General features: G+C 33.0%; 1 protein-coding gene across 2 annotated transcripts in view; it reads right to left on the bottom strand.

Annotated features, from left to right (window-relative positions):
* LOC143194791 (beta-1,4-glucuronyltransferase 1) overlaps positions 1–21,916 on the bottom strand; it is a 41,557-nt gene that overhangs the window by 18,284 nt on the left and 1,357 nt on the right. Inside the window, exon 2 of one of the 2 annotated variants that reach the window (XM_076401506.1) lies at positions 14,024–14,215. The exons of the other annotated variant lie outside the window; for it this stretch is intronic. Coding sequence (XP_076257621.1) covers positions 14,024–14,215 — 192 coding nt within the window. The remainder of the gene's footprint in view (positions 1–14,023; positions 14,216–21,916) is intronic. 2 annotated transcript variants of the gene reach the window in all.

Raw genomic sequence — 21,916 nt, 5'->3', positions numbered from 1 at the left:
AAGTAGAATCATCGAAATACCTCGGCATCCCTGTCGTTAGTAGATTAAATTGGAAACATCATATCAGGTTACTAAATCATAGCAACGTAGAAGCAATAGAATTGTTCGCTATAACTCACAAGAAACTAGAAGATTGAAACAAATCTGGATGGTGGATAGCGCCATCTACGTGTCAGGCCGGGGACTTTTCAATTGACCTGTTATGTTTCTATAAGGCTGAGTGGAAATTAGACAGAAGAAAATGGGCTTCTAACTAAGATCACTGTTGTTCACTACTGACTATATATACTCAAAATATTAATAAAATATTGATTAAATTCCAACCGTCAACAAATTTCAGTCAAATCCGATGATGGTTAGATTACGAGAGGCCAATATCAAATATCTGGTTTCTCGTATATAATATAGTTCGATGGGCTATACTTCACCAGGTTAAGTGTAAGTGACACATATTTGATTGAACAAATCGATTTATCAAGTTTTTACAGCCTGGTATATGTGTTATGACAAACAGAAATATCAAACATTTCAAATAATACTTACGTAGAGACAATGTATAAACCAAATGTGGTCACTGAAGTCAAGCAATTAAAATTATTGTTAACTGTAAACCTAGTGAAATGTCTACATTTTTTTTGGTTGTTACTTTTCAGTATAAACAGTGCTTGGATGCTTTATAGATTCCAGAGCACGCGACTGATTCGTTTTCTAAATTCAAACCTCACATTCGCAAATATTGAAAGAAGATTTTATTAAGATTAAATCGTAATTGTATAAATTCTACTAAACATAAAACGCTTATAATATTCCTTTTTAGCTGGAAATAAATCCGTCTAGTAGTTATCATTTTTTTCTAATGTTGAGCTGTTGTGTTTAATGCAAATTGAATAAAGTGATACTATATGGCATTTGAAGGGTAACAGCCCATAAAACTTTCTAAATATAAAGGTAGCCTCATTCGTTTGTTCAGTTAAGAGAAGGCTTTGAAAATAATCAGCGCCAGACCAGACAAAAATATTTTTTCTCTCCTTTGTTCTGCAATGGCAATGGCAATGGCAATTTGTTTCAGAACAATCAAGCACTGTGTTATCCACCTTCTAATTGTCTGTTATTGTATTTTTTAATGATATAGCAATAGACCTGTATTTCGATTTTATAAACTTCATTGTTGCACTTTCACACAGATAGGCACTGCCCATCGTTGAACCCATTCTAAGGCCAAAATTTTGTTTGTTTCGGGGAACGTTTAACAAAGAGCTTAAAAAATTCAACTCTTGATTCTGTTCTGCCCTTATAAAAGAGGTCTGATTACAGATCACACAGTTCTAGTTTATAATTAATCTTCATATTTTCATATGCGATCGTTAATGGATGAGAAAAGAGTGCTATATTACCTTCATTTTTTTTTGAAATCTGCGAATCACTGCTCAAATTCTACGACTATTTCGTCCTTGTATTTCTGCTGGCCCACAAAATTACATCACATTACATTTCTCATTGAATGCGCGGTTTTCTTCACTTAACTTCCGCTTCTCAATAGAGATAAAAAAAACGTGTTACCAAAAGAGAAAATAATTTGCTCATCAAATCATTTCGAATTCTAAAAAAAATAAAATTATAATATTCTGTCTACAAAAATGTTATGATTTAAATAAAGAAAATAAGAAAGATTTGGCGGGCATCAATTCAAACCGCCCTCATTCAGCATGTCGCTCGCGGGTCATGGTTTGGACAGCTCTGCTAAAATATATTATTTCCTGCATTACTGTTCGTATGTTACACCCAGATCCATATACCTATTGCTCATTGTTTGCTCTTGCAAGTCTTGCTCTGGAACTTAATTTCAATATTTCAATGTTGCTGTTGCTTGCTGTGTCCCATAATTGAATGTCATATATCCAGATTGTCTTGATGATGGATTTGTATTCCAACATTTTTTCCCATTACTTAAATGGGAGTGGCGACCTGTGAACTAATTCACACTATGGAGGCTGCTGTTAAGTTGTACTTATTAAGTTGGTCCATGTGCTTCTGCCAAGTTTACCTATAATCCAAGTAAAGACCCAAGTACTTTGTATGTTACTCTTGTGGTACTTTTTTGTAATACACATTTATCTCCATTGGTTAAACCTTCTCTCGATTTTATTCAGCTTTGGTATGGGATTTCAGTTTTTGGGTGAGAGGACTGCAGTGTTGTTAGCTCAGATCATAGTCATTGTATCCTCACTAGCTAGCTTTAGTTTCTATGCTAGTCGTTACAGATTTTGTCAAGGACTTGACTTATGTCTAAAAAGGTAGCAGAGCAGCACAGTCTATTTTCCAGGCATCTACTGATGACGTCTACAGTGCGATATACTTGTCTGATTGCTCTATGATCCCTTCGGGATCCAAGTTGGTGACTAGGGATTATATTATTCATGTGCTTCTTCATTCTGCTTAGAATTATTTCGTTATTTCACCAATTACTGGTAGTAGACTTATAGGTCTATACGGGATCCTATCCTGTTGTGTTGTTGTGTTTGCCTGGTTTAGGTACCATTATAACTTTTTCTATTATCCTGGGAAATGTTCGAGCTTAAAGAAGGTATTGAATATTTTGACTAGGCTCATGATTCTCTTGTCTGGTAAATATTTCAAAAGAGTTGAGGCAAGATCGTAACCTGGTGCTATTTCTTCCTTGACAGTTCCTATTTTTTTGTTAAGAGCACCTATATAGAAAGGAGCCTGTGAACTAATGGATTTACTAACATCGCAAGGATCTTTGAGTAGCAGGCCAGATACGGAATTGCCCGATTAATTTTCAATTATTTAAATTCATTTGTTTCGATTATTCACATCACAGAGACAAGTCAGTTTGGAGAGCCATTTCAATAACCAAGATTCACAAATAATGTAATAGGTTCCTTTCTTAGGGCCGGGGGTTATCGAGGTGCAAGCCCCTCTGAGAGGAATTTTTAAGGCTGAAGTTTGGAGGAATCATTGTTTCTAGTGGTAATTAATAAATATGATGGTTAAAAAAATTATATGATACTACTCTAAATGCGCTAGTATAAGTGCATATAGTCCTTCCAATAAAACAGCCGATACACACGGTCAAAATTTATAATGCAAAGTTGCCGCACAAAATTTAAGTTTTCGTTTACCTTGACTCTGACAACAGAATACTAATGTAAATACAATAATGAAACAAAAATAACTTTATAATATATAATTTATTTTAACATTATCGTATATCTAATTTATATATCTGATTTTATACTATCTAATTATAGTATATCTAATGCATATTTATCAAAGGACTTAACTACAGTTAATTAAATAGCCATAATAGTTTGTAGGTTAGTGTTGTTTTATCATATTTACATGAACATTGACATTTGGTGTCGATCAATACCAACACAAATCGAATTTTATAGATCGATTTGTTTACATGTTCGAACGCATCGGTTTCATTCTGTCTCTTTTTAACTAGAGTAATGCTAATTAGTAAAATGACAAAGAAAAAAAGTTCCGAACTTAAAAAGGATTTCACGTTTTTATAAACTGAATTTGGAAAAACGTTCGGTGTTGGTGACGTGTATTGGCTCTTTTATTAGAAGGAATATAGATACTATTAGATGACAGGATACACTAATGGTAGAAGAAAGCCAAGGAGTAATATATTAATATATACAATTGAATATATCGATATTGAAATATACCATATTTGATATCAACTTTGTTTTTTCTTTTGTTTATATATTCAATACCCTCAGGTAAAAGCTTTTGCTTATATTATTTTAAGTTATTTACTAAAGAAGAAATAGAGCAACATAATAAATATCTATTTATACAAGTTTGATTTTATTTTGTGTTAAGTTTTCCAACCTTCAATTCCATTAATTGTCTTTCAAAAAGGAACAAAATCCTTAGCTAAATTTACTTTTCAACAAAATACAGGCATGCAAAAAAAAGAAACTGAACATAAGTAAACTAAATTGAAATGTTATTCATTTTAGGTCTTCCAGAGCTCAATTAGCTAATCATACACTATACCTTGTTCACTTCTCTCTAGTTTGTTTTCACCCATATCCTTAACAAAAATAGTAATTATTATGACTGTGCACACCAGTATATTTACTCAGCTCTGCAAATGAGCAAAAGTCACTAATGCCACTAAAATCAAACACTAAACGATTATATCATATATGTTGTAAGAAAATTTACTCAAAATTAAAATTATTTAGAAAACACAGTTTTTTAATTAGTCATAAAGTACATAAATAGATCTGCCTTGGCACGATAGCATTTATAAACATAAAACATATCGGTTGTTTATTTTTTATAAATAATTGATGAGTTAATTTGCCTTACATTTTGTTAGGAATGACAATAAAGTGCAGCAAAAACTTAGAAATGTTATATGTTGGTTTCGATAAATCTGCTACCGCTGAGTTATAGAAATATGTTCAAAATGGCTATAAAACCCTTGAAGAAGACGAGCGCACATGTTGTCCTAACACATGAAGAACCAATTAAAAGGTGAAAAAGTGAAATATTTCAATTCTCATCGAATAATAATTAGAGAGCTTGTAGAAAAATTCAGGAATTTTACATCACGATAATACAATTCCTCACTTCTCGGGGCTTGGTCGTGAATTTTTAGTAGAAAAGTCTTCATATTCGCTATACATTACCTCAGGTGATTTTTTCGTATTCTCAAAAACAAAAACAGAAAGCGTCGTTCAAAAAATGAGGACTACATCAAAGGGCATAACATTAATGTAGAATAAAATCAAAATTCTAGTTATTATAATTACTCTTTATTACAAAGCAGTCTGAATTAATCTACCTACGTACGTTCCTACAAAACAAACTTTACCTCGCTATTTAAAATAATAATAATTAAATGTGTTTTATAAAATCTTCCAACCAGAAATAATAATATCAGTAACCGGTTTATTCCTGTTAATTATATTTGTTTCCAACAGAAGGAAAATATATTCGAGAGTTTGAAGTTGAGCTGACTAACCTGCAAATTGTTCAAGTATTTTAAGCTGAAAAATCGTATAAATATACATTTAATAGAGAACAAATTAGTTATTTAGGAATATATGTTTACAACCGCATTGTTTTGGATTTGGGGATTTTTATGTAAGAATGTAAATAACGGTGCAAATATACATCAATTAATGTGAGATAAGTAGAATTTCAATTTTCATTGATGGAAAAGCAATTGTTACAAATAGTGTCGTGTCTTCACAGTTTTTACCGACAGTTTTTATGGCATTTTTTATTAGATACGCCTAATACAATCGTATTATAAATTAATTTATGAGTACTTTTCGTTTGCACTTGGATCAATTGACAAGCAAGACGAAAGCGGGATAGATAAAGTATGTAATTCTTAAGTTCATAACTTAAGCTCAAGTTATAAGAAGTAATTTGTACAAATTCGTCTGGTTTGGTTAGCTTCAGTCTTTATTTCAACTTTATCTCGGCAACGAAAAATTACTAGTCCGTTTAATGACTCAATGCAACACAATATTTGCATCTCTTTGATTTTGGGTCATATTACTATCAGCTAGTACTATCCTTCGATTGTTGTTTAAATATTGAGTCTGAATATGATGTTTATAATTTAATCTACCATCGGGATGGATGCCGGTCTATTTGGCTAATTCTGATATAGAAAATGTGTATTCCTCAAGTAATATAATTAGGTTTCTGTCTTATCTACGCAACACAAAATTCACAAGAGCAGATTTCGAGCTGTTAAGTTGTATGATCTTTTATATTTAATCAGATCCAAGATTCCCCAAAAATTGATAATGGTTCGGCGAAAACAATCTGCTTTTCTTGTAGATGAGTCCAAAACTTTTAAATATTATTCTAAAGTCTCTCGAATGTTAGTAAATGTTTACATGAACTTCTTCCAGACTACAGCTTCAAGTTGTTCTCCTTTAACAAATATGTACTTCATTCAAGTTAGTCGTCGATCAAGATGCCAAGATATATTTAAATGAAGGGATAATCTTCTGTGGTCTTCCTGAACAGAAACCGAATACCAGAAAAAGCGCAAAAACTTTACAGTTTTTTTTATATATAACAGTACATAAAGTTAAATATAATTTAGAACTTAAACCGAAGAACTATAAAAGACAATTTGAAAATCAACAAATAGACTTTGGCAGAAAAATATACGGGCTAGTGATAATGTATGTGAAAGAGGATAACCAATTTAACTGTAGATACTCTGAAGGCTACCTATTAAATATATAACATTATGAAGTATTTTTAAGATCTTTACACACAATCAAATAACAGTCAGTAGCTAACTAATGATGCGTTCGAAAACCTGTTAAACAAAAGGTAAGTATATAATGGACACTTCCAAAGATACCAACGTAAATGACCAAATTTAACATTATTACCTTCATACTAAAGGTAAAGGATGTCGTCAGACCTAGATATTAAGAATATTGAAGCCGAGAAATACAGGACTCAATCCACACCTGAGTAATTCGAACTAGAACACTTAAAACAATAGAAATATAACAAAATTAGAATAATATTAGGATATGTATTAAGCAACGAAGACTATGCTATTTATGACTTAATAAATTCCGTTAAAAATTACCAACTTCAAAAAAGAGGAGGTTTTATGTACTGTAGGCCGATTTTCAAAATTCTTCGGGGGAAAAGGGGGAAATCGAGGGAAACGCCCAAACAATACAAAAATAATAATATAATATAAGATGTATAAAAAAATAATTACCGACACACAAGTTTAAATTAATATAACTGTTTAGGTTCGGCACCGACTTCAAACAGATCAGTTGGTAATAGTTAAAATAAAATTGTGAATAGATAAATAGGTTTAGGTAGGTATTAAGCTAAATTGTATGTATATAGAAGAATATAAAATACGTGCAGTAGATAGGTTAAATAAGGTTTTTGTTTATTTTTATCTATGATTTTTTTATATATGTATGATTTTTAAAATTTTAGGTTTTTTGCGATCTTCCAACTTTAACAATTCTGTTTATGTAAAGCGCTTTATGTAAATTAATAGTCATACGCCTGCTTTAATTATTTCGGTGTGTAGAGCACAATTATGTGCTATAAAGAAATAGCTTATTCACAAGTTAGTCATATTAATACATCAGGTGTATGTTCGGACGTCTCTCAACCTCTCACGTAATTGTATTTTAAATATTTATTTTATCTTTTGATTATTTCATTCCATATTATTTCACGCGTTAATTAGTAGGACTGTTACAAAAAGTATTCGAGTTCTAATAAATATTAAGTATGTTCTTTCGACAATATAAAAATTTGGTTATATAACTCATGGTCAAGACTCTCATGGTTAGACATTAGCAATTAAAAATTTTCTATATAAGTTGATAAGATCGTTCCAGAGGCAACTTTAACTCAAAAACTGGAAAGCATCGAGTAATATAATGCCAAATATTCAAATACGTTGTGTTCAAGATCATGACAAAACTGTATGTGTAATATTTAATGGTTTCCATCTAGCAAGATGAAGCGAAAAGAAAAATATGCCCACAAAATTAATATTCGAATCAGTTGAGGTTGATCTGTCCACACAAATATAATATTTTTTCAAAGGCACTAAGTTGAGTTGTTGAAAAACTGACAATTATAACATGTATTTCTTCACAGATACTTTTCAGGTAGATGAAAATATGTTCAGGCAATACAATAACAAAAATGCTAACAAATAACTGCATATGCGGTAATATTGCAAAAAGAATTGTTACCTATATATGATCTATACAGCGACCGATACAGCTCTGGCTACGGACTGAGCATTCGAAGGAACAAGGATATGTGTGACGGCGTAATAAGTGAGACGTCTGGAGATAGCGGATTTACTTACTTAGAATAAATTTAAACCCTCATTTTATATCGCCCTTCAATAAGTCCCCACTACTTCCCATAAGATGAAATAGTCCTTGTAGCGACGCAAATTTATTATGAATGGTTGGGACAGCCATGTAAAAAGTAAGGTACGCTAATTGTAGAATTATTTCGGTTCTATTATTGGAGGGTCAAATATATTAAACATTTTAAATGAAGTTTTTAATATATATGACATGGAAAAGAATTATGACCTGATAAAAAATATAACGTTCGCAGTATATTGAACGTCAGGTAAATATAGACAAGCAGAAAGATGCCAGAACAGACGTGTTCAACAAGGATGATTCCCACGGTTCGTTGTCGAGTGTTTAGAATAACGAGGGTTTAAATACCGAGGCTAGACGAAACGTGTCGGATGTTAGACTTGGTAGAGGACTCTTTATGGCGCCTAACCGTAAATATATCAAGACCCGAAATCGTGAGAAGTTCCTAGCTGGAAGAGTGTTTCCCATCCCGATATTTTCAGCGAATCGGGATGCAGAAAAGGGTTTCTTGGACCAGCCTTGTCCACCGCCATCAAGAATCCGAGGGAGGAGCTTCAGCGATAAAACACTGTGCATCCACAATGAGAAGACTGTAATTTGCATGAACACCGTGGAGAAGAGTCTTATTGAAAATGAGAAGGATAAAGTATTGCTGAGAGAAAGTATTGAATTGTTTATTTATTGTCTACACCTTTCTACACCTTTCGTTAATAGTAAGTACATGCGATTTGAATCATAATCCTTTTCCCATGACGTATTAATTAATATCTTTTAAGCATCGGTTTTTATTTATTCAAGGATAATTTTTTTTATTTAGGATAAACTCAACGAGCCACTCACACAGACACAGCACTTGATTAAGAGCGTGTGCAAGAACGTCGCAAATTGACACTTGCATTATTTCACCGGTTGTGTTCGATTATGACCCCGAAATAGACTATTCGTCACATGCTTAAATCGTTATCAGCAATATTTTTTATTATTAATTACATTTTACATTAGATATCCTTAGTACAAATGTATAAACAAATTAATTAATTGCAATTGCACTTACATCAATACACAAACAAGATGAATATAACGAGGATAATTTAAATTAAATTAAACTACTTAAGCTAAAACCTCTGCCTATGTTCTATATTGATATTAAACCTAATAGAAATAATAAGGCGGTGTATGAAATCACCAAATTAGAAAACAACATTATTAAAGGCGAACCACCACACACAAAAAGAATTATACCACAATGCACGAGGTGTCAAGCCGCGCTCACCACTCATCCGTTCATCAGGCTACCCGTCTGGCCGCACACATCCATCACGCTCTTGGCCAACGTAAAAAGCTTGGAGCAGTTCTTCTGGACCTAACCAAAGCCTTCGACAAGGTCTGGCACGACGGATTGATCGCAAAGTACGTGCGGTTAGGCCTTCCAGAAGACCTAACCGCTCTCATCAAGTCCTATCTCTCGGACAGATCTTTCCAGGTCAAGATCAGGGAATCACTTTCCAGTCGTAAACAAATCAATGCTGGCGTACCTCAAGGTTCCCCGCTGGCCCCAGCCTTATTTAACCTCTTTATCTCAGATCTGCCGCGAAAAGAGCACATTGACGTCGCGTTGTACGCTGACGAAACTGCTTTCTTCGCGGCCGCCAGGTTGGGAGTTACAATTCATGAACGTTTACAGAAGCATGCGGACAAGTGGTTCAAATTCTGGAGGTTGCAAATCAACCCCCTGAAAACCCAGGCCATCATTTTCCATAAGAAGCGTTACGCACTGCGCGTCTCGCAACTTAAGACCGACACCGCAATAATTCCATGGCTAGATAACGTCACGTACCTAAGTCTTCTCTTCGACCGGCGGTTCAGTTGGCATTCCCAAATCCAGAAAGGAATCCAAAAAGGTTCGGGAATAGCAAACCTGCGATCTTCTCTGATCTACCCTTCTAGCAGACTTCCCGTCTCCATCAAATGCTTATTTTACAAGATGTTAATTCGGTCCGCACTCCTCTACGGATCTAATGTCTACTTCAAGTTTGTTACACCCAACCAGGTCAAACGGCTTCAAGTTTTCCAAAATAAGCTCATCAGGAGAATATTAAATGCTCCATGGTTTGTCAGAAATAATCAAATTCATAGGGAAACTGACACTCCAGAAATCAAGCACTTCATATCTCAATCATTCCACAAACAACAACTCAGCTCAAGTTATTCTGAAAACGCGCTTGTTCGCGAGCTGGTCGACATGCTGGGAGCTTAGCACCGCGTCACCGCTAAGCTCCCCCTTTTCCAGGCTGAAACGGCCTCATCCCTCGCTACAGTCATAACTTTTGCCCCCATACAACAGTATCCAGTTGTATGTTAACTCAGGTTCGCGAATCAATAGAATCACCGGGCCCTCGTGCCCAATAACGGCTGCCCGATCAGCGGGTGCCATATCCCCAAATTTAATGGAATAGCAGTAGCGATCCACAGGGGTCAACTGTGAGGCGGTTTCGGTTTAGTGTATTGGTAAGCCCAGAAGCAGCCCCACATAACCCGGTCCAACTTGTCACTCCACGGCAAGTCTCCGCGACCAGGTATGCGTCAGGCAGTATGCCTTACAGAGGGAGGAATGTATTTAGTTTTTTATACAGTTTAGTGGTTAAATTATTAGCAATTAGATTATTAGTCATTAATTAATTAGTTGGTAGTACAATATAGTTATAATGCATCATCGATCTAGGAAACGTGTACCCGGATGTACAGATAGTAAAGAAATGCCATAGAATTAGTCTTAACTTGTCGGCCTACTAAGTTACTTATAATTGCAAAGTTGAATGCAAACAAAAATTATAATTAATAGATTGTTTCAAAAGCTTTATTAAAAACATATATAAAATATCAAAAAAAAATCAAATTATCTTGTTTAAGTAACTTTAAGCTTTTATATATATATATATATATATATATATATATATATATATATATATATATATATATATATATATATATGTATGTATATCTGCTTGCATAGCATCTTTCGGAAAAGGATTAATTTCTGAAATTAAAAAATTAATATTTAAATAATTATTAATAGGGCTAAATTTATTCCAACTTACAACAAAAGACGCGGTAATAATCACAAATGTCTTTCATGCTTAATCCGGTCAGATTGAGAATGTTAATATTATCATTTTTTAGACAGCCGGACACTACTTCAAAGGAAAACGATGCTGCATTTCTCTATTTTTAGATCGAGTATGTATTATACTTATATTATACTATCAACTAATATTATACTAGTGAACCAGTGACTAATAATTTAATCACTAAACCGTACACAAAACTAAATACATTCCTGCCTCAGGAAGGCACATTGAAAATGACACTCAACACAAATCAAATCAACGACAAACGTACCACAGAAAATCGATTATCCTTATGAAAATCGATTCTGTAATGTGAAAATCGAGCAAAAAATAATTACATATATGTCAGTTATGATATGCTAACAATAATTTCGAATCGTATTCTAATTCCAGTCGAGTAAATATTTACCAATAATAGGGTTGAAATATACAGTGATTGTTTATGGTAAATTATACTTTATAATTGTTCTAATTTCAAATTAGTTGTTATTTAATCACAAATTTGGTAAACGAGAACTTTATTAACTTTTATTATTAACAATGACAAGGAGAAAACCTTACTTATGCCATCGAAGTCAATCAAATATGTGACGAGCTAACAGAGCTGATGACCAGCGCGAGACAAGAAATGATAATAGCCGTATTGGTATGTCACAACAGCGCAAGAGAATTACTGTAAACGAAGTAAATAGACTTAAAATGTAACTAGAAGTTCCATTACGCATCACTGTAAACTGTTTCTTAGCCAACATTCAGAAATATAAGAGTTGGTACCAAATGATGTCATTTGACGCAACGCATATTGTACAGGAAAATATGACAATTTTTTGATCAATTTCACAGTATTATACCATAAAAGTTTTTTTGTAATATTCAAATTTGTAACAAAAATAACAGATCATTTGAAAAGTCCCCTGCCTACCAGTAAAACACATTCTTTGGCAAAATTAGTTTTTTTCATTCAACATAATTCCCTTCAAGGCTGATACACTGATTATAGCGACCCTCCAACTTTTCGATACCATTTTTGTAATACGATTTGTTCTTTGCTTCAAAATAGGCCTCAGTTTCGTCGATCACCTCTTATTCGAAGAAAATTTCTTCCCAGCAAGCATACTTTTGAGATTTGAGAACAGGAATTAGTCGCTATGAGCCAGATCTGGAGAATACGGTGGATGAGAAAGCAATTCGAAGACCAATTCATCGATTTTTGCCATTCATGCCATACCAGTCAGTGAAAACGACTTGTGACACAATGCATTGTCTTGATGAAGCAGCACTTTCTTTTTCTTCAAATGCTGCCGTTTTTAGGCTATTTTGTCTTTCAAACAGTTGAATAACGGTATGTAATAGTTGCTGTTAATGATCCTTCCCTATTCAAGATAGTCAATGAAAATTATTCCATGCGCATCCCAAAATACAGACGCCATAACCTTGCCAGCCGACTGTTGCGATTTCCCACGCTTTGGAGCGGGTTCATCGTGTGCAGTCCACTCCGATGACTGTCGATTGGACTTCAGAGTGAAATTATGGAGTCATGTTTCATCCATTGTCACATATCGACGCAAAAACTCGGGTTTATTACGCTTGATCATCTTCAAACACTGCTCCGAATCATCAATTTGTCATTGTTTTTGGTCAAAAGTGTGCTCGCGCGGCACCAACTTTGCACAGAACTTGCTCATACCCAAATATTCGTGAATGATATGATGCACACGTTCAGTTGATATCTTTGAGTGTCTTCTATTTCATTTAATTTCAATTTACGGTCATTCAAAATCATTTTGTGGATTTTTTTGATGTTCTCGTCGGTAACAACCTCTTTTGAGCGTCCACTGCGTTCACCGTCTTCGATTTCACCACGTCAAAACTCAGCATACCAATCCTTGATGGTTGATTTTCCTGGGGCAGTGTCCGTAAACTCGGCATCTAGCCAAATTTTTTCTTCAATTGTATTTTTTCCCTTCAAAAAGCAATATTTTATCAACACGCGAAATTCCTTTTTATCCATTTTTTCACAATTCAACAAACATTGTTTCACTCAAATTGCTATAATTCACAAACTGATGATCCGACAGCTGTCAAATTTATACACGCATCGTTTGAGGGTTAGGGCTAACTAAAAAACAAGTGGATTTAACTCTCGTATCGCCATCTATGTGTCAGACCGGGGACTTTTCAATTCACCTGTTAAGTTAACAAAATATTAAGCAATAGCAGATACAAGAACAAATGTATCAATTACTAAGATCATTATTACTACTACCAGATGCAGATCATTAATTCTTACAAATTTATTTCATGGACAATCCAGATGCGGGAATTGATAGGCGTTGTGCTTGGAATCCAGCAGCGAAACAAACTATTTTCCAAAAACTATAAACGTTTCTTTATCAGACTAACGATTTAATCAAATCAGTTGTATTCAAAATAATATTGAATGGTCATAATATGGTCATCCGATGAGGTACAATTCACAATTAATCGCCGAATTGACTATTGTTATTGGTCAGAGAAATTAAAAAAAAATTGTTAATTGTATTTATCTTTAATATACATAAATTGTATTCATTAAAATTGTAACGAAGTTTCGTATAAGTAATTTATAAGTTCCAATATTTCGCAATAAAAATTAATGGATAAAAACAAACCGAGTTTTATTTTTGTAATCTCTACTTTTCAACATTTAGAATACGTGCAATACTAGTTGATGCAATTGGAATATCTTATGTAACTCCTCCTCCAAAAAAGTCACTAATAGCGCTGCTAAGAATTATAACGATAAGTACAGCAAATACAAACCACATAATGAATTATGTGCCTAACACATTATACTATTAAATATTAAAGGATTATTAAGGACTATTTTTTTTACGATTTTTTGTTTGCGCTCATTTTATCTTATCAACTAAAACTGTAGAGATTTTTGACAACAAAGTAAACTATATCCGTGGAAATTTTTTTACGATTTTCGTTTAGTACCTGTAATCTCCAGGAGATGTCAAAGTGATCGATTCAGTACACCCAAATTTCCTGTCGGCCTGGACGAAATTATAGATGACGTAGTACTGGCCCCTTTGGGTTATGAATTTGTAATCCGGCAAATTGTAGCAGGTGAATTCCTGTTCTAATTTTATCTGGATACTTCTTTCATCCGACGTGATGTTTGGCAACCTGAAAATTAGTTAATTAACATTGACTTTTTTATATACATGGCATAAATATTACAATCTAGGTCAACATATAACAAATGTTATCTAGTCATTTCCAGATCTAAGATTTCAGACCCAAACGTTATTAGCATTTGATGAATGTACTACCACTAATGCGGTCCACACAAGTTTAAAACAGGTCATATTTTTCAAACATAGCTTAATTATATTAGTTCAAAGGGTTTTTGTCTCGTCAACCTTAGAGTACTCTTATTAATAGTACTTCGACGTTTTTACAATTTTTTCGCAAACCGTCTAATTCCCTCGCTCATCATAAATACCTTTAGATCTTTACGGATGTCCTCATTTTTAATACATCATGGAACGTTGCCAATGATTCGAAGAAGAATTTATTGTGAAGAGATAATTTACATTGTCATCTGAAGAACCACCACATTTCTTGAGCCTCCTCTTGAGCCTCCTCTTGAGCTTCAGGTTCCGCTCACTTTTTTAATATGCTCTTTAGACTTGTACTCTGGTGTCATGCTCAAGTATTTTGATGTTCTCATACAGAAATCACTGGAAGATAATCTATTTTTTGTACTTCGTATAATTTTTATGATGAGGTCTGAAAATATTTCTTTTTTTGCCGATTTTGGCTACTTGGCTCAATTAATAAGCCTTTTAATTAAATAATAATAACATGTATAAATCATAATGTCATTGATCCATTGAAATTCCTTCGGTTCGACCCAAAATGTTAACAAAATATATTATTTGATTGTTTGCGTCTTTTGCGTGAAAATATGTCATAACAGGTCAATTAAAAGTCCCCGGCCTACCATAGTTAAACACATTTTTTTGGAAAAATTAGTTTTTTTTATTCAACATCATTCCCTTCAAGGGTGATACACTGATTATAGCGACCCTCCAACTTTTCGATGCCATTTTTGTAGTACGATTTGTCCTTTACTTCAAAATAGGCCTCAGTTTCGACGATCACCTCTTCATTAGACGAGAATATCTTCCCAACGAGCATTCTTTTGAGATCTGAGAACAGGAAATAGTCGCTGGGGGCTAGATCTGGAAAGTAGGGTGGATAAGGAAGCAATTCGAAGCTCAGTTCATGGATTTTTGCCATCGTTTCCACTGACTTGTGACAGGGTGCATTGTTGTGGTGAAGCAACACTTTCTTTTTCTTCAAACGCGGCCGTTTTTTTGGCGATTTCGTCCTTCAAACGATCCAATAACGCTATGTAATAATTGCTGTTGATGGTCCTTTCTTTTTCAAGGTAGTCAATGAAAATTATCCCATGCGCATCCCAAAATACAGTCGCCATAACCTTGCCAGTCGACTGTTGCTTTTTCTCATTCTTTGAAGCGGGTTCATCGTGTGCAGTCCACTCGTATGACTGTCGATTAAACTTCAGAGTGATATGATGGGGTTATGTTTTTTCCATTGTCACATATCGACGCAAGAACTCGAACTTATTACGCTTGATCATCTTCAAACACTGCTCCGAATCATCAACTCGTCGTTGTTTTTGGTCAATATATATGTAATTATACATAAACTATAATATTGAGTATAAAATCTAACAAAATCATCAGTCACGCCAGTAACCAGAAGACCAATCTTATGGTCTTCTGAGATGGTCTCCAAGTTAGGCCTAATCGCCTTTAAGGTGACCAAATATATTTGGAAAAATAAATTACTTGTTTGCACTTTATTTTATATTTTTAATCAAGCTACTATCACTAATTTAAGTAGGCTACAAAAATGTATGCGAGTCTTTATATAGCCTAATAGTTTTTGGATAAATAATATTTTCGGTCTGGTACTACAAAAACTGCTTAATTAAAAAAATGTTCGAATTCGAATACCATCTTCTGTCGAAACAGTGAGATGTGTGGCAACGGCTCATCTTCTTTAAAGGAGTACTCTAGTCTAGAAACATTTTAGAAATAAATTGATGTTTTACAAGAATACTATAACAACATTTGAATTTTTACTATTTTAAAAACTATTTTTATTTTTCGAACATCCGTAATTAAGCGAAATATTGTTTGATTTTCTTGATACTATAGAAGAATTTATAAAGAAATTTATAAAGAAATTTATAAAGAAGTACATTGATTCAGGAGAACTTAAGATATCAACCATCTAGAAAAAAGTAATTTTGAGGAAAACACGTTTAAAATTTAATTTTTAGATGCGATTTTAATGCTAAATCAGCTATATCTCCGAAAATAATTTAAATTCGAAAATACCCTCTAAAAGATATATTTTTAAACAGTTAAGCTTTAGAACTAGAATACCGCCCCAATTTTTTTGTAACTATAACTTCGATGATATTGCATACATTTTATGATGAATTAATACTATTCATTATTTTTTAGTTCCAAAACTTGCTTAGAAATACAAAAACGTGCCTAATGCTTGGATAATCAAGTGAATTCAAGAAAATTTTCCTTTAAACTTTTTTGATATATTATAGGTTTTACAGTTCAATTTTTGTATTCTAAATGTCTTACACTTAATAAGCAAATTTCACAATGACTGAAATTGGATGATGCATTGCACGTTAGCATCATTTTGTTATTTTATTATTATCTGTTCACCACAGGTAATATTTCCCTACTCTGTAACAGAAATCTCTGTACTTAAAATACATACATTGTACAAATATCAGTTGCATTGAAAAATTTTGCAACTTCGCAATTAGGAGCTTGCATGTATTTTGATCAGCTATATATGTTGACCATAATACAAAACACGTTAAACAAAAATGTTGATATATCTAAATATATAATATATGGAATCCCTCTATATCATGGAACGCCCGAAATTTCATTTTCGATATTCGTTAATTTTGTTGTTTGTAGAAATCCGCCACCAGAACCCCTCAAATATGTTTATAAACAGAAGGTGATTAGATTCTGTCATATCCGAATGTCAGTTTTGCTTTTAAGGATTTTTGACATATTGACAAAGAACGGCCTAGAAGACTAACATTCGAAGACAATGAATTGCAAGACTCACTAGGCGAAAACCAAGCTTTAACTTTAAAACAACTTTTAGATGCCTTAGCAGTTGATGAATTATTTCCATACAGCTATTTCCAACTTTGCAATAAAAGATCCAAAAGAAGAGAAATTGTCTACCACAAGAATTGGTTGAAAATCCATTTTGATTTCGTGCCATTTCAACATCACGGTTTTTTATTGCTCACCAGTTTTTTTTTACCAAAAAACGAAGTTCTTCTTGCAGCATATTGTATCTGGGTATAAAAAGTGTAACTACTACAACTATTTCAATCGCAAATAATCATGAGTTAACCCAGGAGAAAAGCGGAATATCCATGTCATAAAGTAAAAATGCTGCATATATGGTAGGATCAGCAAGATATAGTGCATTATTCTACTAATTCGAAATGAAACTGCTGCTGCAGATGCCTACCAATGTTAATTAAACAAAAGAAACAACGCATTGTTGGAAAAAAATCAGCAATAGTGAGTTACAGGCGCACTGTTACTCTCTGCAAAAGTTGTAAAAGATGCACTTTAACAACTACACTGCTGCACTTAACATACTCACCAAAAATAGCTTATTCTGATTTCCACAAGTTCAGATCAATTCTCAATATTCATATTCTGAAGAAGAGAGAAAATCACTTCCAATCCAATATCCTTCAATGATATCGTTCAAGGCCTCCTAATTCCGAACTATAAGAACGATATACGATATACGACCTTCTATAAAGTTTGACACCAGTGCTTTGTATATAAATTAAATAAAATGCTGCCAAATAAATTTGTAGATATATTAACATAATATATCTCCAATAAGCTCTTCGGAATTAAACAACAAGAAGAATATTCCGAACTAAAAGAAATACAAGCAGGAATACCGCAGGGCAGCATCATACGATTTATTCTCAATCTGCTTTATACCAGTGCCTACCTACCAAAACTCGAGGCAATTAAGATAGCTACATTTGCAGATGATACAGCACTGTTAGCAGTTGGAGAAAACCACGAAACATTAATAAAGAGATTACAGGCAGCTAGCGATAAAGTAATAAACTGAACCAAACAATAGAGAAGAAATTGATTTTACTAACGAGAAAGTAAACAACCCACCAGTCTTGAACTTGAATACTATATATGAATAGTGCTAAATATTTAGGCATGACACTAGATATCAAATTAAAATGGAAGGAACATATATACTGATCTATGATCAGGAGTTAAAGACAATATGGCTATACGATATAGAGCTGTGGGATTGTACCCAGGATAATAGTGTAAAAAAAATCAAGTATTCCAGAAGGAGTTATTACGTAACGCAGTGGATGCACCTTGGTATGAACGCAATGAAGATTTACATCATAACTTGGACAAATTCTTACAATCAATCGTCAATCATCAAGGAAGAAATTAAATGGTTCGCTGGGAAACACGGAGCCAGGCCATCCATGAAAATCCAGAGGCTCTACTGTATGGACGACACTCTGTTCTCAGACTAAAAAGGGCTAAACCCTGGGAACTTGTGTGATAGTGATAGCGCGGAGTAAAGGGGTGTTAGGTATGAGAACGGACTTATAGAGTGTCGCTGTATAGATTATAGCGTGTAAATTGTAATAATAATTGTTAGCAGTTAATTAATGGTTGGTCTGACAGACCTGGTTTAAAAATAAATAATTTTAAAAAATATTTCAACGGTTTTCGACTAGAACTAAATATTGTTATATTCTATAAGTATTATTTGAAATTGATGACCCTTTAAATATTACAAATGTCATCTTACTTTTTCTATATAGTTTTATAGTTAAAATAGAAACTAAAAAAAATATTTTTATTCATGTACTGTTTCGCTAGGAAACTGCGCGATAGTACGCAAAACCAAATTTTGTACATATACTTTTTTTGTTATATTTTAGTCTACTTTTTCCCAACGAGGGTTTATCTGGACTAGATCAACTCTTTCATGTGGTATCTGAACCACGGACCTCGGCATTAAGCCTACAAACTGGCCAGTGACCAATTTAGAGACCATCCTAGAAGACATCCGGTCTTACCCAGCCTGGTTACTACGGACAATTACTTATATTAAACAATCACAAACATAAATTTACGACCATGCCCCAGCAGGATTCGAACCTGCGAGTATCGCACAAGCAAAATTTTGTATATTTATAACGATCCGTCAAATATAACAAACTTCTAATAACTCTTTAGTAATTGCTATTATCATAGATAAAATAAAAACTATATAAAAATATTTATACAGAATATGCACTAGAAACCTTCTTTCAACGCTTTAGACAGGCATCGGGGACAAACAAACAAACAAACATTTGTTTTTATATATAAGATAAGATTTGAAGTTCATCGAATTTATAGTATTTCGCAATCATCATATATTAAAAAAGCTAATTTATTTGTTCGTACACATGTAATTGTGGGAACTATTTTGAAGCTTAATCATTGCTCAACCACTGATGTTTTAATTGCCTTTAATGATGAGTACAGACTTCAACGAAGCGAACGTTCGGGGTCTGTACTGGGCGAGACCCATGCGCAAAAGGTTCGTCATTTATTCGTCGAAAATATTTCCGTTTATGGTGATCGACATCACAATGGCATGCCAAAATAAAATGTCTTGTGTATTATTTTTCATGAACATTTTTAAGAGTATCAAATTATTTTAAGTATGACCGGTGATATAATAAACAAAGTTATAATAAGGAAAAAAGTACGAATGATATTGCAATTCCACTCGTTTGAAGATTATAGCAAGAATATGTCATAAAACTCTTATGGTTATACTACTTTAGTATTCTATTTATAGATTCCTAAAAAGATTTCAAATATTTGCAATTCTGTAATAATTACGAAATAATCCAAAATCGCCGGAAGATATATTCAGTCCCAAGAGAAAAGAATGTATAATATGTGGAAATTTCACTATAAGGTAGACATAATAAAACCTTTATTTAAAAATAATAAACCTCCATTTATCTCTTTATTTTTTTTCCAGGCAATTTATCCGTCAATGATAGAGACAAAAATTATATAAACAGGTATGAATTTATATTTACTTCATGGTGTATGATAATATTCCAGAAATTTTATTACTATTTTGAAAGTGAAATATTTGTTAAAATTATTTCAAACATAGCAGCTAAATAGTATCAAACAGCTGACAAGTGCAAGATGATTTGGATGAAAAAGCCACAGTCCTTATAAAAAGATATTATGCTAGTATATTTTCAAATTATAAAGTAAAAATTAAACTTGCTAACAGGCACATTTGAGACATATCTTGGAAAAAATGAAGGAGTAACATATTGAAACAGCAGTGATATATCTGCTGTATAAAGAATAACATAGGTAAGTGATTCTCTTCTAAAATTACTATGTTTAATGAGTTTTACTTTATATTTTAGGTCGATGATATGGTAGTCTTTTCGGAAAGAAACTAAAAAGCGATTGTTGAGTATACTGCTATTAATGGGTGGTTATTTTTACATGTTGATGATGAAATGTTTGCATTGTTCTATAAATTAAATAAACTAAGTAGTAATATGACATTATTGTATTTTTTCAATTGCTGTTTCTAGTATTTGTAAATTCATATATGCTCCGAACAATAATATTCGCTAAAAGTCATGCGGCGAACACTGGAACTATGCAAAATGCATGCGCACTACGAATTCAGTTCTGCTCATGCGCATTTTCCCTAACATTAGATATGCTTATTTTACTCCTAATGTATAACATTAATTTAATACTATTGTTCTGTTGTACTTATAACATAAGAGGATAAATACATCAGTATATATAGTCTGTTCAAAGTTATTTTGTACATACGTCATCTAAATTTGTGACATCAAAACGTCGCAATGTTGCCGCATCAACTTTAAGTTTTAGTTCAGTTGGCTTTGTTCATTTAGTTTGGCTTTGACATACGAGAAAATTCTAATCTAAATAAAATAATTTAACAAAAATGTTATCAAATATAATGTATTTTAACATTATAGTACATCGAAAAACTACTGTTAATAATATAGCCGTCTTCTAAATTTTTGGCTGTCCAGAACACTATTTGTCTTCAGATCTCAAAATCACCACACGAGCATAGTTACCATAAGTTTCACACAGCATTCGATTAGCTTCAGTTGCTTTATTCTTCAAATAAAAGTAAAAAAATTAAATTACACATAGTAAAAAATGAAGTCTGTGAAGCTTCAATATGAAGGCAGTTATAAATGTGCCCAATGCGTTTTAATATTGCAAATCACCTAGGTAGCGGGCACCGGGGTCTGAAGCATTCCTTATTTTTAATCATTGTTTCTTTATTCCTATTTTCCCTCATACGGGCTGCGCTTTTACTTGGCATACCCATTATAATACTTAATAAAATAACTGCGTAATTTGTTGAGTAAATATATATAACACTAAAAAGAGAAAAATAAAATATTTTTAACAAAAAATTACGAGCCCAAACAATACAAAAATAATAATATAAATTTGTGACATATACACAAAATTAAATTACGAACAGAAGAAATTTAAATTAATATAACTGTTTGGGTTCGGTACCGACTTCAGTGTAACCAGTAGGTAGTAGTTAAAATAATATTTTAAATAGATGAATAGGTTTTGTTAGATATTAAGCTAAATTTTGTGTATATAATAGAATATAAAACACGTGTAT

This window comes from Rhynchophorus ferrugineus, unplaced genomic scaffold, assembly GCF_030347505.1.
Source record: "Rhynchophorus ferrugineus isolate W39M unplaced genomic scaffold, kcgeb_rfMv2 rfM4, whole genome shotgun sequence".
In the NCBI taxonomy this organism is placed as follows: Eukaryota; Metazoa; Arthropoda; class Insecta; order Coleoptera; family Curculionidae; genus Rhynchophorus; species Rhynchophorus ferrugineus.
Note: the sequence above shows the minus strand (reverse complement) of the source record. Positions and strands in the feature narration are given on the sequence as shown.